Source organism: Carassius carassius, chromosome 44 (genome assembly GCF_963082965.1).
Source record: "Carassius carassius chromosome 44, fCarCar2.1, whole genome shotgun sequence".
Taxonomy (NCBI): Eukaryota; Metazoa; Chordata; class Actinopteri; order Cypriniformes; family Cyprinidae; genus Carassius; species Carassius carassius.
Window position 1 is genome coordinate 10,230,132 of NC_081798.1, and position 13,087 is coordinate 10,243,218.

General features: G+C 34.2%; 2 protein-coding genes across 3 annotated transcripts; both read left to right on the forward strand.

Annotated features, from left to right (window-relative positions):
* Nucleotides 1-4,621: 4,621 nt before the first annotated feature.
* On the forward strand, nt 4,622-7,222 carry dynlrb1 (dynein, light chain, roadblock-type 1). Of its 2 annotated transcripts, none has more exons than XM_059537176.1 (4): nt 4,622-4,690; nt 5,566-5,641; nt 5,779-5,946; nt 6,907-7,222. In XM_059537176.1, exons 1-4 carry the CDS (start codon nt 4,688-4,690, stop codon nt 6,948-6,950), a joined length of 291 nt encoding a protein of 96 aa, XP_059393159.1. In that variant the 5' UTR covers nt 4,622-4,687; the 3' UTR covers nt 6,951-7,222. The 2 variants fall into 2 exon arrangements, with proteins under 2 accessions (XP_059393159.1, XP_059393158.1); XM_059537175.1 differs by lacking the exon at nt 4,622-4,690 and adding an exon at nt 5,147-5,256.
* A 313-nt stretch (nt 7,223-7,535) lies between these two features.
* Nucleotides 7,536-12,718, forward strand: map1lc3a (microtubule-associated protein 1 light chain 3 alpha). The gene is made up of 4 exons (XM_059537173.1): nt 7,536-7,705; nt 8,989-9,044; nt 9,776-9,882; nt 11,427-12,718. The coding sequence occupies exons 1-4, from the start codon at nt 7,666-7,668 to the stop codon at nt 11,587-11,589; spliced, it is 366 nt and encodes a 121-aa protein (XP_059393156.1). The 5' UTR covers nt 7,536-7,665; the 3' UTR covers nt 11,590-12,718.
* The last annotated feature ends 369 nt before the right edge of the window (nt 12,719-13,087 follow it).

A 13,087-nucleotide genomic window follows, 5' to 3' on the forward strand; every position in this document is an offset into this window, starting at 1 on the left:
ACTTCAAAATCTTATAGTGCTTATCTGCACATTTGGCATCCATCATGTGTCTGGTTTGTGTGGTTCTCTGATAGCTGTCCATTGCTTAGTCAATGCAGCAGTTCTCTGACAGGCCACTGAGGTTATTGGGAGTGCAGTGTTTACTCAAAAAATGAATTAGCTTGACATTAATTGTTGTATTAAAGCAGTGCAGCTTCCACACAAGTGGACAGAAGACTAGACCTTCGCCAATCAGTCCTGTCTCCTGATGTTATTTATGCAGGAGGACATGATGTACATTTTGATTTTGAACATAGAACCCTGATGTAGACAAATAGCTTTTGCTTTTATCACAAACATTTAAAATAAAATATTAGGAGAAGGTTAATGTCTTACCTGATGAGAGCAAATTGAAAGAAGCATTTTATTGCACAAATAAAAGGGTTTTAACATGGTAATAAGAATAAAAGTGATACATTTTCTCAAGCACAGAGACAGTAGTGAGTACACACATTTTTGCAAAAGACTACAGGACTGATCCAAGATAAGAGTAAAAGCAACCATTTTTGTGCCCATCAGATAAAGCAGTCAACTACAATGCCCTACAATGCCCATTTTTCTAGGACAGAAGAAATGTGCCAAATTTGGTTGGAAAAACAAGTCGGTATGTATGCTTGTGATTATTTGCATGCACTTCAAACCACAAAAATGAAAGAGAACACACATTTATTAAACCACAAAAATTGTACAAGTCTGGTCATTTAAGGCTGAATATACAGTAAGAGTAGATGTTTCCCTGAAGAGCCATGGCTGAAATGAGAAATTCAATTTTGAAGTGAGAGGTCAAATTATTTACAATATGGTTTGAATTAAAACTTTGTTCATATGTGATCATGTTAAGATGTTGTTGTGTAATGTTGGACCTATAAAGAGAAAGTACACCATATCTAGTTTAATAGACTTCAACTTTGGCATAAACTCAATGTAAACACTCAAGACAAACTGAAATTTGGACATCTGCCAAACAAACTCAACGTTTCTTTCGCAATGTTACTGATCTTCTGCTGTCCTTCTGATATCGCTTGTATAAATGTTTAAGAACATCTTTATTTGTTTTCAATACCATATAATTTCTTTCTTTTTTTTTTTTTTTTATATTATCTTTTATTGGAAAAGCATGTGGAATTTCACACATTGTTGGGCACATGAAGTACATTACATTGCTTTACCATTTTTAACTTTTTAACACAAGAACAACAGAACTCAAGTGCGGGTGGCGGGGAAAACAAATTACATCCATACTATTTATGTTGTTCATTTAAACTTTTAAATCATTGTACAATTAGTAAGAAGCAGCAGTGTTTACAGAAATTCAGATCTAACCGGTTTAACATATTCCGTCCACTTGGACCACATCTTATAGAAAGTGTCCCTCTGCACTTTGAGTGAAAAGGACAGTTTTTCCATTATGAAGATCTCGTAAACAATGTTTATCCAGTCCTCAGTTGTTGGTGGTTCTGGTTTAAGCCATCTCCTTGTTAAAGCCTTTTTACTTGCTGCCAATAAGATGTACAGAAGTTTCTTGTCCTTCGAGTCCATTTCTTTCTTTTTTACTAAATAATGTAAATGACTGTAGATGATTAGCATCAACATAAATTAAGTTTGTGTTGCTTTACAGAAAAGATGAAACAACATCATTTCCACCAATCATGGATAAGCTAGGAGTCCTATGCTAATTTCATGATTTACCCACTTCCTCCCCAATCTTATATAAATGGTTATAAGGCTGTAAATAGATACATGCAGATTTTATAAAGAAAAAAATTATATTTAAGAATGTATTTTTTTTTTTTTTAAATCTACATTTTGTTTAGTACTTAAACTTTTGCAGATAAAATCATAAAACATTAGAATAAACTGTAGATTCTCAGGCAAAATGTGATGCATTTTTAAATGGCTAATTTCAAACCGTTATGCTAATACAGCTAACTAAACACTGGACGACAGGGTGAGGTCAGTTAAACACATTTTAGCATGCCCTTACATAGAACTGAGAACTTTCATGTTGTCTATATGGAGTCATTTGGAAGCTCAAAGCCAAAGGAAGTGTGGGTAAAATGTGCCGTATGCAGTCTCTGGATCCACCAAGCCTGCTCTCTAGGGTTAAAAACATTGATTTTCCACCATTGTGACTCAGACTGAGAAAATGTATACATAGACACAAAGTTCACACATAAATTTACACAGTTTATTTGTTAGATCTATTTGTTCTCTACCTCAGTACACTGGAGTTGATTGTTCATTAAGCATAAATACAGTTAAGGAAGTTTGTTCTGGTAGTTTAATTTAAAAACACACGTACACACTCCTGCATCAAACAGAAAGTGTATCTGAGCTGTGCTCAGTCACAGAAAATTAAACACTATTTGTTCTTTTAGATTGTTTCAATTTTAGAAGCAAATCTCATGGGGTGACTGCTTTTTGTGCAATTTTTTTATTTTTTTGTCTTACTGTTTAACTCACCCACAACATACCTCGGCAGTGGGGTAACATAGGCACTCCATGTAACTGACATCAACTTTCAAGGGCTTTGAACCACAACCAATCGAACTATAGGAACAAGAGAACAACCAAATATAAAGCATAAAGTAGGCTACTTGTATAAGCAATATGGTTACTGAAGGCTATGACAGGATGCTAAACAAGTTATATACAAAACCGTAGAGCAGTTGAGTAATAGTTTCAATAGTTTTACATAGTTAGCGTTGGTGTAGTTGAACATAACAGACAAATACACACAGAGTTGCTGTTTTTTAAGCTTTGTTAATAATTTCCAGGAATGGCAAATGCTGTTTGGCCAGTGACTTGCTATTGAAGGACAATATGATAAGCAGGTGATGACTGAACTAACATGAGAAGTCCACGTAGGACTGTGAGAAAGCAAAATGTGAGTCAATAAGCAGTGTAAACCATCATTAACAGTTATTAAATTTAATAGCATATATAGCAGATTTCCAGATAAAGGATTTAACAAATGAAAATTAGCTTGTTTTATTTATTAATTCATTTATTTGAGTTGCTTATCTGAGACTTTTCTGAGACAAAAACCAAAAAAGCTCAAGATTATAAAGAAGCAAATTATTATTTTTCTAATTATTTTTTCTTTGTTTGTATTTATTAGCCAGGAAAAAATAGAGAAAAAGCATTGTTTTCAAAAGGGTTTGAAATGAACAGTACTTGTACTTTAATCACTTAGTCACCGGCTCATATTTCCTCACCCCGTCACCAGGCATGGAAAAGATGAGACAACCCGTATTAGGCAATAGCTGGTGTCCAGTTACATATGACTAAGAGACAGGGATTTAACCACAATGTGAAATTGTGCATGTTGGCATGGAAACTTGTCTCTTAAAAAATGTGCTAGCAACAAATGAGGTACTAGCAGCAGACTAGAACAAACTTTTGCAGTTTGGCCTTCGTTTGGTTAAATGTATGGCTGTGCGTCTCAACAAAACCGGTATCAAGACAAGGATCTTTTCACATCACTTCAGATGGAATCTGGCAGTTCAGTGTCTCTGACTGTAAAGTAAAATTATTTATTACATGACAAGGAGACAGTGAAGAGGACCAGGAGGTGCTTGACTTTAAATGTGCAGGAGTTAAGGAAAACCTTACACAAAGCCCACTTTAAAGAGCTCTATTACCCCTCCATCATGCATGTAGCTGCACATATGGAACAAGTCAAAGTTTCCATGTTTAGACTTAAGAGTAGAGCTGACCGAGCTGCAGTCATTATGTGGAAAACCTGAGGCGAAGTTTGGAAACGAAGTAAATGAGCTCATAAATCCCCAGTGTGTCCTCATGTCTGCCACACTCATCAGACTGTACCTGTACCATCTGTACTGTGGCCAGGATATAATCAACTTCTTTTTCATTAGTTCTTATCCTCGAATCAGCCATATATAAAAATTCAACAATGAGTCACACCAGGTGACTTCTTAATGTCATCTAAAGATTGTTTGTTTTGGTGAGGTGTGAAAAAGTCTATGTTTTGCTAACTTTTTAGTCTATATATGAACTTTTTATACATTAAGTATTTTAAGTATAAAACATTGAGTAGTAAGTCGTTTTACATGTTAATTTTACTTCATTCCATTCATTCAAATCTCATGTCACTACTAGTAATACAGAAATATAACACTGAGTAATATAACTTGGAGGCAGTATGCTAACTTTATTTCCTTTTTTTCTGCAAAAATGTAACAGCAGTAGTAATGTATAACCATCCTTTTATATACTTCACACTTCTAGTTCGGTAGCTTGCAGCATCATAGCAAAATTAAGAGAAGATGGTAAGAGTTATGGACACAGGAAGGAAAGTGAAGACACTTTCGATATGTGGATTAGGCTACCAGAAAAAGTCAAACATATTTTTCTTAAATACGCTGGTTATAATGAAGGAGCTAAAGATAAAAAGGTTAACACAGAAGAGCTTGATGGTCGATGATTCAACAGTGACCAAATCTAGAAAGAAAACTAGTTTCATTGAAATATTTGTTTTCTCACTCTCTCCCCTTATATCGACGCTTCACACTCCACCCCAGGAGGTGGCAGAAATACACCAAATCTGGTTTGCCAACCGCCATTAAATCCAAAAGAAGAAGAAGAAAAAGCATCATAGCAACGAAAACAGCAACTTTCCTTCAAAATGGCAAGTACATTTTAGCACTTAAGCTAGATAACGTTTGCTTATAATTGAAGAAAAAAACAGTTTTAGTTCGTTATTGTTTCAGTTAGGGTTTTTGTTTGCTAACTTTGATTGCAGGGCTTGAGTAACTATAATAAATATGTAGCCTACATTTATAGATGTCACTATAATCGATAATATAAATTGCAAACATAACTACAAACACATATTATATTGGAATAAATTCTTAGAGTATCAGATGAAGAGACTACCTCAAAATTGTATTTTGTTTATATTTATTTATTTAATGTTTAGTGTAAAACATAAATTTAGCAAAAATGGCACGTATATATTTTCATGTTTGACATGTATATATTTTCATGTTTGACTCAAACTATACTGCATGATAATCGATCTAAAAAACTAATTAGACTAGTTAATACAAGAGAACGAAGATCTCGCTGGGGACTGTCCTCCAGTCCAGCAGATGGCAGTAGCGCAAAACCGACAGCTCACATCATACACACTTCTAGTTCCGTAGCTCGCGGCATCCATCTAAGCAACGAAAACAGCAACATACGTTCACAATGGCAAGTACACTTTTTTTGAACGTGATAATATGTGCGTGTTATTGGAAGTATATGTTTTTCGTTCGTTATTGTCGCGGTTAAGATTTTTGGGGAGCTAAATTTGACTGTAGGGCGTTGTCATTTAAGATATGACACTTAGTAGCCAGCTGCTGCTCGAGTAAATGATACAACAAACAAAAGCAAAAATAAGTTTTTTTTTTATGGATTTTCAGAGCGGTTACTCCGAAGGATATTAGATATTAAGCAATGACATACAGCCTATTTCGTGTTGCTTTTGCCGTTTTAACCTCTTAAGCGTTTGTGTTGCAGGCTGAGGTGGAAGAGACGATCAAAAGGATTCAGAGTCAAAAAGGAGTACAAGGAATCATCATTGTTAATGCAGAAGGTATCTGGCAAAGTAGAAATGCTTGCAGATGTTTTAGTTTGGGTGTAAACGATGTGCTTCATTGGCAGTATGATATTGATAAAACAAAGAGATCTTTGTTGTTATATCTGTAATATTTCTATGTGCTCTTTAAACAGGCATCCCCATCAAAAGCACTCTTGACAACTCAAGCACAGTTCAGTACGCCGGTAATGTCCACCAGCTGCTCATGAAAGCTCGGGGAATGGTGAGGGACATTGACCCTCAAAATGATCTCACCTTTCTCAGGGTTCGATCAAAGAAGAATGAGATCATGATTGCCCCAGGTAAAGAGATGTACACTTGTGAAATGCTCATTTCCACTAGGTTAGTGCAGTGGTTCTCAGCAAACTTCAAAGCCAGACAATGACTTAAAATGATTTAAATCAATATACATTTTTGAATGACATTAATAATAACTATTAAATGAATATTTCACCCCAAAATTAGAATTTGGTGAAAATTGACTCACCCTTAGTCCATGGTATGTGTAACAGAGTTTTTTTCATCAGAACAGATTTGGATTAATTTAGATTCACATACTTTGATCCTCTACGGTGAATGGGTGCCGTCAGAGTGAGAGTCACAACAATCCACACGTATTTTTCACGACTCCAGTGAAGCAAAAAGCTGTGTGTTTAACTTTAACAAATCTGGTCTGAATCAGGAGATAAATCTGCCATTCACAAAGAATTAATTGATGAACTGGAGTTGTTTGGATTACTTGTGGATTATTCTGCTGTTTGTATCCGCTGTTTTGACTGTCTTCCTGATGGCACCCATTCATTGCAGAGGATCCACTGGTGATGTAATGTGTGATGTAATGCTACATTTCTCCAAATCTGTTATGAAAAGAAAACAAACTCAACTACATCTTGAATGGCCTGAGGGTAAGCTAATTTTCACTTTTGGATAAAGTGTGAAAACAATCTAACTTAATTAAAACTTCAAGTCACAAAAGTCACCACTAAGTTAGTGGTCCTGTGAAGCTATTTTACAGGTCTTGGATGAAAGTGTTTGACTAATCATGATTTGTCTTTAAATTAATAATTATACCTGAAATGTTATTTTTTGTAGATCAGGAAAATGTTTTAAATATTGAATAATATTTTACTCTAGTTGTACTTTTAAATAGTTTTATTCAGAATACAAAAACCTGAACAGATGTGAGTTGTCTATGATATATAATTGTAAATAGACTGATAAATCTGATCATAAATTAGTATTATATTCTGTTCTCTCCACAGATAAAGACTATTTCCTGATCGTCATTCAAAATCCTACAGAGTAGTTCTGAATTCTTCATAGATATTGCTGTATTATTTTTTCTTTTTGAATTATTTGCCAAAAGTGTTTCATTTCATGCTCTAGTTCAGTTTATACTTCTCTTGCTTATAACTCCAGTATTTTGCTCTTTGTGTTGTAATTTATCGTTCTCTCATATTCTCTCTTTTGCAAATTCACCAGCTGTTCATCATCTTTAAGTATCAACATGACACTATGACATACTGTACTTGTTTATTCTAAAAAAAAGACAATAAAACAATAATGCATTTCCTTTCATTTATTTTGTGTCTGTATATTTTCATATGGAATGGAAAGATGAAGCCAAAGTTCCATAATGCACAGTTTCCCATAATGTAAAACTGTGTTTAGATTGATTTAAATGTATATGACCTATTGATATGTTAAATGATTTAAAATGTTACAAATCCGTAATTAAGCTATTGTAAAGAGTTAATTAAATGCAGAATAGCTAAACTTAATTAATACGATTAGAATAAATAGTTGGAAAAGGTATTGTTATAAATTTATATGTACTTTAATTGGGTGCTCTGTCCCTTTAAATCCTGCTATGACATCACGAACTTTTGTACATTGTCTAGAGCTCGGTTTGCTTACAGTGAGTCAGGATCTCGAGAAGAAGCGAAGTCGACCGAGAATTCAGCATATAATATAACGCCTTTAAGTTCAATATATTTTTTGAATCACATTCAAGTCCAGTTATGCCATCTGACAGACCCTTCAAACAGAGACGGAGCTTTGGTAAGACAAGTTTTATTCGTGCTGTGTCAGCATACGTGTGTTTGTTTATCAGGTTTGTTTTTCTCCATATCCTGCTAGCAGTTGGGTGACACACTTTACAGTTTCATATAAGGCCTCACATGCCTATGAAACGATTAGAGAGATTTAGATATACGTTTAAAATGTAAGTAAAACGGTTTTTAACCAAACCGACAGATGTCATTTGGTAATCCAGTGAGCTAGCCTTTCCCATAGGCCTGGCTTCAATAACAACAGATTTAATCCACACATGATTTATTAGAGATCATATACATAAAATACACGGATTTTTATGTTGGTGTATTGTTAACCCTATTTGAACTGTCAGGTATTAACATCTATTATAGATTATCTATAACATGCATTTACTGAAACTAGTGTTATTGCCTATGAATTGGTGTAAACGAAAGAAAGCAATCATTTTATGAATAAACATACTGATTAAAAACAATATTAAAGAAATGGACGGAGATTACACGTGTTGGTGAAATGATGCTGTAATTTGAGCTCTTTCTCATAGTCCAGACTAAGGACAGGGTGTGGGGAGGGAGGAGCATAAAACCCTTGCATAATCTTCCTAAACATAACAAAAACAACATATCTGCTGTTTTAAACATATCTGTAAGTGTCCAGGCCAATATGTTATGCATTATCCGACCTTTGGTATTATGTAATTGACATGAATGACCCTGACATGGGCTCAGTTAAGATGCCGAATTGACATAAAGTTGGGGCTCTTACTCTGTACCAGCAAGCAGGCTTAGTGTTGTGGTTTAGCATTTGACATGTATGTTTTTTCCCATGTTACACTGACACAATCATTATGCTCTAAGAACAAAAAGACTTCTCAGATAAAAGTGGGTTACTCTGGATAAAATAAGAGTACTAATCCCCTGTGAGATCAATTGTGGGACTCTAGTTTCATAGCAATATTATATATGCCACAAACTCTTTGGGGAGAATGACTTTTAATATTTATACATCTTATATATGTTAACAATAGAGTGGGGTATGTCAAACAGCAAGGAAACAACACACCAGCAATAAGCAACCCTTACTAGTTTCTTATGCATCGGGAATGTTTCTGCTGAACAGGTTTTCTGTTAGTGATGCTAATGCAGTGACTATAGTGTTTAACTACTGTGATGTCAATCCTGTGTGCTTCTAGTTACATAAACACATACTTGGGTAGTGTTGTAGTCAATTAAAGTGCGTTCTGTCTAAATGAGTGTATTAAATCTTTGTTTTGTTTTCTTGGTTTTCAGCTGACCGTTGCAAGGAAGTGCAGCAGATACGAGAGCAGCATCCTAATAAAATCCCGGTGAGAAACTCTTTCAGCTTATGGATGTGTCATAAATGAATTAGGACTGAGTGAAGAAGGACCTTATTGCTTTCAAGATATTACTTGCATATCTTTTTTAAAGATGCTAAGCTTCTTCTAAGGAGGTTTTAAGATCATTTAAAATGATTGAAAAATCAGCTTTAAAATAAGATAATTCAACTAAAAATAAATATGTAATTATTTTAATTAAGGGTTCTCATTGTCTTTGGAAACCAGGATTTGTGACAAAGCAGTGTTATTTTATGTCAGTGAGAAGCTATTATAGTTGTTATTAATATTTTAAATCAGCTTTTATTTTTATGTTTTCCATTTTTTTTAGTTAGTAATTTTGCAATTTTGTTATAATTTTATCACGTTTATTAGGTTTTTTTATGTGGTTATATCGTTTCTATTAACTTAGGTTTTTAAAACAAGAAATGTTGTCTTGGAAAATTAGCTGAAATACATCCTTCGAAATATTGTATTTTATTTCAGCTAACAGGCTGAAAGGATGGTTTTTCAAGGATGATTTTTTTTAAGTGTGATTTCTAAACCTGGGAGTCAATGGGAATTTTATATGAATATAAATTTTTCTAGCCATGCTCAAGTAAAGTTTTAAAAAATCCATGTACTTGATTCTTATCCAGTAAATCAGAAACAACTGGAAAAGTCACAGATATTTGTTAGATTAAATGTTGTGGATAATTATGGGCCTAATATTTTTTCTCCAGGTGATCATTGAGAGGTATAAGGGAGAAAAGCAACTTCCTGTCTTGGACAAGACCAAGTTCCTCGTCCCTGACCATGTTAACATGAGTGAGCTGGTAAAGATAATCAGGTAAACATAATATCCCAAGATTCAAGTTTGTACCTTTGATAATTTTTTTTTTTTACTTGTTGAGTTTTTAAGATCAGGTTGTTGAGTGTACCTTCCTGCATGACATTTATTTGATTTTACTGATATATGCAGAGAGCTTTTTTTTGTCCGTGTATATTTGTTTCGGTCTCATGTGGTTTGTTTACTCGTCTGGTGGGGGGTTGAAGCAGGGCGGGGGAGGAGAATGCAATGGTGTGCCAAATTTGAGTGTCTGTTGACCCTGTCATCCACAGGGGACTTCTGCAAATGCTTTTAAACAGTTTGAACTTGGAAAAATTTTTGCACAATATCCACATTCTCTGTGGTGTTTTATTTTCATATATCCATTGCGGTGTATTATTTTTAAAACAAGACTCTAGTGAGCTAAAGTTTCCTCTCAAGAGAAGCTTGTAGATAAGTGTTGCCTTCCAGGTATTTTAACACAGACTCAGTCAGATGATCAGACTAAGAATATTTTGTTGGACCCATGCTGCCTGTCATACTTAATAATCCTTGGCTGCGAGTCATGACTGCTTTATTATTTATAGTTCAGACTCGAAACAATGTTTAAGTGATTATTAGATAGAATTTAAAAGCGAAGCGTGTCATTTCAGCTGCGCTAGAATCGCAATTTACATGGCTGTTAACAAGATCAAATAAACAAACGTTGACATGAATTCTAAAAATATTTCAGGTTCAAAACAAGTCCAGTCAACGTAATTTTGTGGCATATTTGCCACAAAAAAATATTTTGAATCATCTAGTTTTCTTAAAATATATAAATAAATAAGGCAAAATCATTGAGCGAGACATTTCAAATGAATGAGGCAAGTTATTAAATGATTTAAAAGCATAAAGCAAGATATATATTTATAATTTTTAAAACTGTTATGTGAGTTGTAATGTTTACATGGTTTATACGGTTGTTTAAGGGGTTTTATGACAGCAAAAGTGCTAAATTAATTATTTTTTTGTAAAAATCATATGTCATATTGTCTGCATCTTGTGGCTATATTATTGAAACAAATTATTTTAGGATTTACTTTCATACTAAGTATCTCACTTTAAACCAGATTTTAGCCTTTTTTTGTGAGGCATTTTAAGTCTTTTTTTCAAAGATTTTTAAAAGAATTGTGAAGTGTATTCATTTTAAAACCTGTGTGTTATTTGAGCTTTAAAGCTGTTTAAATCATCGTTTATACAGTTGTTTAAGATTTTCATGGCAATGAAATAGCAAAATTGGATATACCTTTACACAGATTTCTGTAAGGTTGATTTTGATTTCCACACAAAAATCATATCAGGCATATTGTTTGCATCTTTTGGCTTAATTATTAAAACAGTGATTATTTTAATGTTTACTTTGATATGCAAACCAGATTTTTGTTTTGAAGAAAATAAGGGACAAGTGGACATTGATTTTGGTGGTAATCAATATTATGCCACAAATGCTGTTGAACTTGCACTGAACCCTAAATATATCCCTTTACATTTAACTCAGTAGTCAAAACGTCTCTGTTTTCCAGGCGTAGACTGCAGCTCAACCCCACCCAGGCGTTTTTTCTTCTTGTCAATCAGCACAGCATGGTCAGTGTGTCCACCCCCATTTCTGAGATCTACGAACAAGAGCGAGATGAAGATGGCTTCCTCTACATGGTTTACGCCTCCCAGGAGACCTTTGGTTGCTAAGCAGTCCACTCGACCTTTGAGGGAGGGACAGCAGCGGGAGGGAGAGACGTCAACAGGAAGCAAGCTCACCCAAATGTTCCCATCTCTCTCTCTTCTCATCATCCCTGTGCTCTCCTCTCTTGCTGGTAGAAACAAAATAAAGCCGTTGATTCTTCTCCGTGTGACACTACAGTGCAAACCACAGCGCTACTGTAAACACTACAGACCCTTTGTCCCATTGTAAACGTACTTGTTTTTTTTTTATAAGCTCAACGTAGGTATTACACTGTTAATGCTTCGAATTTGGCCCCAGTTGCTTTTCCCCCTTGCATTTTATTATTTTTTAGACTATGTCATTTCAGATAATTAGGAACACATATTGCTGTAAATAGACAAGTGTTTTTTTTTTTTTTAGGATTAATTTTCTTTTTCTGTCTGTTTGCTTGTAGTCATTACCTGTTACCAGCCCTTAGTGGTGCTGGTGTAAGATTATAAAATCTTACTTCAGAATTAAGTGCTTTTTTCAAACCAAGTGATTAATCATAATGCAGCATAATTCTCATCAAGACCCAATCTGTGGTTCCCGTGATAAAACTGTAAGGAGACCAGTGGCTCCAAAGGTGTAGTTATAAATATGAATTGAACTGTCAGAAGGTTTCTGAAGCCTTTATGAGTCTGTGTTTATTTCTGGACTCCTGTGTAAAAATAACTCATCATTTACTCATTGTAGAATAAAGATACTGCCTGGCGGTAACATTGATCTGTACTGTACACATGTGAGCCAGAAGAACATCTGAAATCTTATGGCATACAGTATTCTGCAGTCAGACTTGCATAATATTTAGTAGATGCGAATAAATTGCTTTTTTTGCACAATTCAAACATCTAAGAGGACAAAACTATTAGAAGTTCAATTATAGCACATAATTATATTCTTTCTTTATACTTTTTTTTTCTTCCTCCTGTGTCACCATACGAACTGTATGCCTTCTGTTAAATCTCAAATGAAGGGATAGTGATGCACTACTTTGCATGTTTTTTCTCAACCTTTTTTATATTAATTTATGCTATAGATTTGTTAATTATTTCAGCTTTATTTAAAGCAAAAAACCTGAAAGAATTTGTAGATGTTTTGAAACCAAAAGAAAAACTGAAATATGTATGTCTATGTATGTTTGAAAAATGTGTGTGTATAAATCATTGTATGATTGATGTGTTATGTGTTTAATTTCTTGACTGGGGGGGGGGGGTATATACACACACACATGTATGTACTACTAAACATACACACATACATGTATATCTGGAGATATGGGAGATAGGCACAGACATTGAAAATTATGAGACAGTAATGTTTTTCTAATACTATATATTTTTTCATGCAAATCATAGATAAAAGTCATCCTTGAGCAAGAAAACTACCCAGATGTGCTAAAAGACAATTGACAGTTACAGATAAAACTGAAAAACAATGAAAGATGCATAAATTCTGTTCTCAACATCTGTCCCGTCTGTGTTT

What these genes read in the sequence shown, in the direction of transcription:
- dynlrb1 (XM_059537176.1), top strand. An exon ending in CATCATTGTTAATGCAGAAG is followed by an intron (nt 5,642 to 5,778) that starts GTATCTGGCAAA and finishes CTCTTTAAACAG; the next exon opens with GCATCCCCATCAAAAGCACT. An exon ending in TGAGATCATGATTGCCCCAG is followed by an intron (nt 5,947 to 6,906) that starts GTAAAGAGATGT and finishes TTCTCTCCACAG; the next exon opens with ATAAAGACTATTTCCTGATC.
- map1lc3a (XM_059537173.1), top strand. Translation starts at nt 7,666, where the DNA reads ATGCCATCTGACAGACCCTTCAAACAGAGACGGAGCTTTG. An exon ending in CAAACAGAGACGGAGCTTTG is followed by an intron (nt 7,706 to 8,988) that starts GTAAGACAAGTT and finishes CTTGGTTTTCAG; the next exon opens with CTGACCGTTGCAAGGAAGTG. An exon ending in AGCATCCTAATAAAATCCCG is followed by an intron (nt 9,045 to 9,775) that starts GTGAGAAACTCT and finishes TTTTTTCTCCAG; the next exon opens with GTGATCATTGAGAGGTATAA.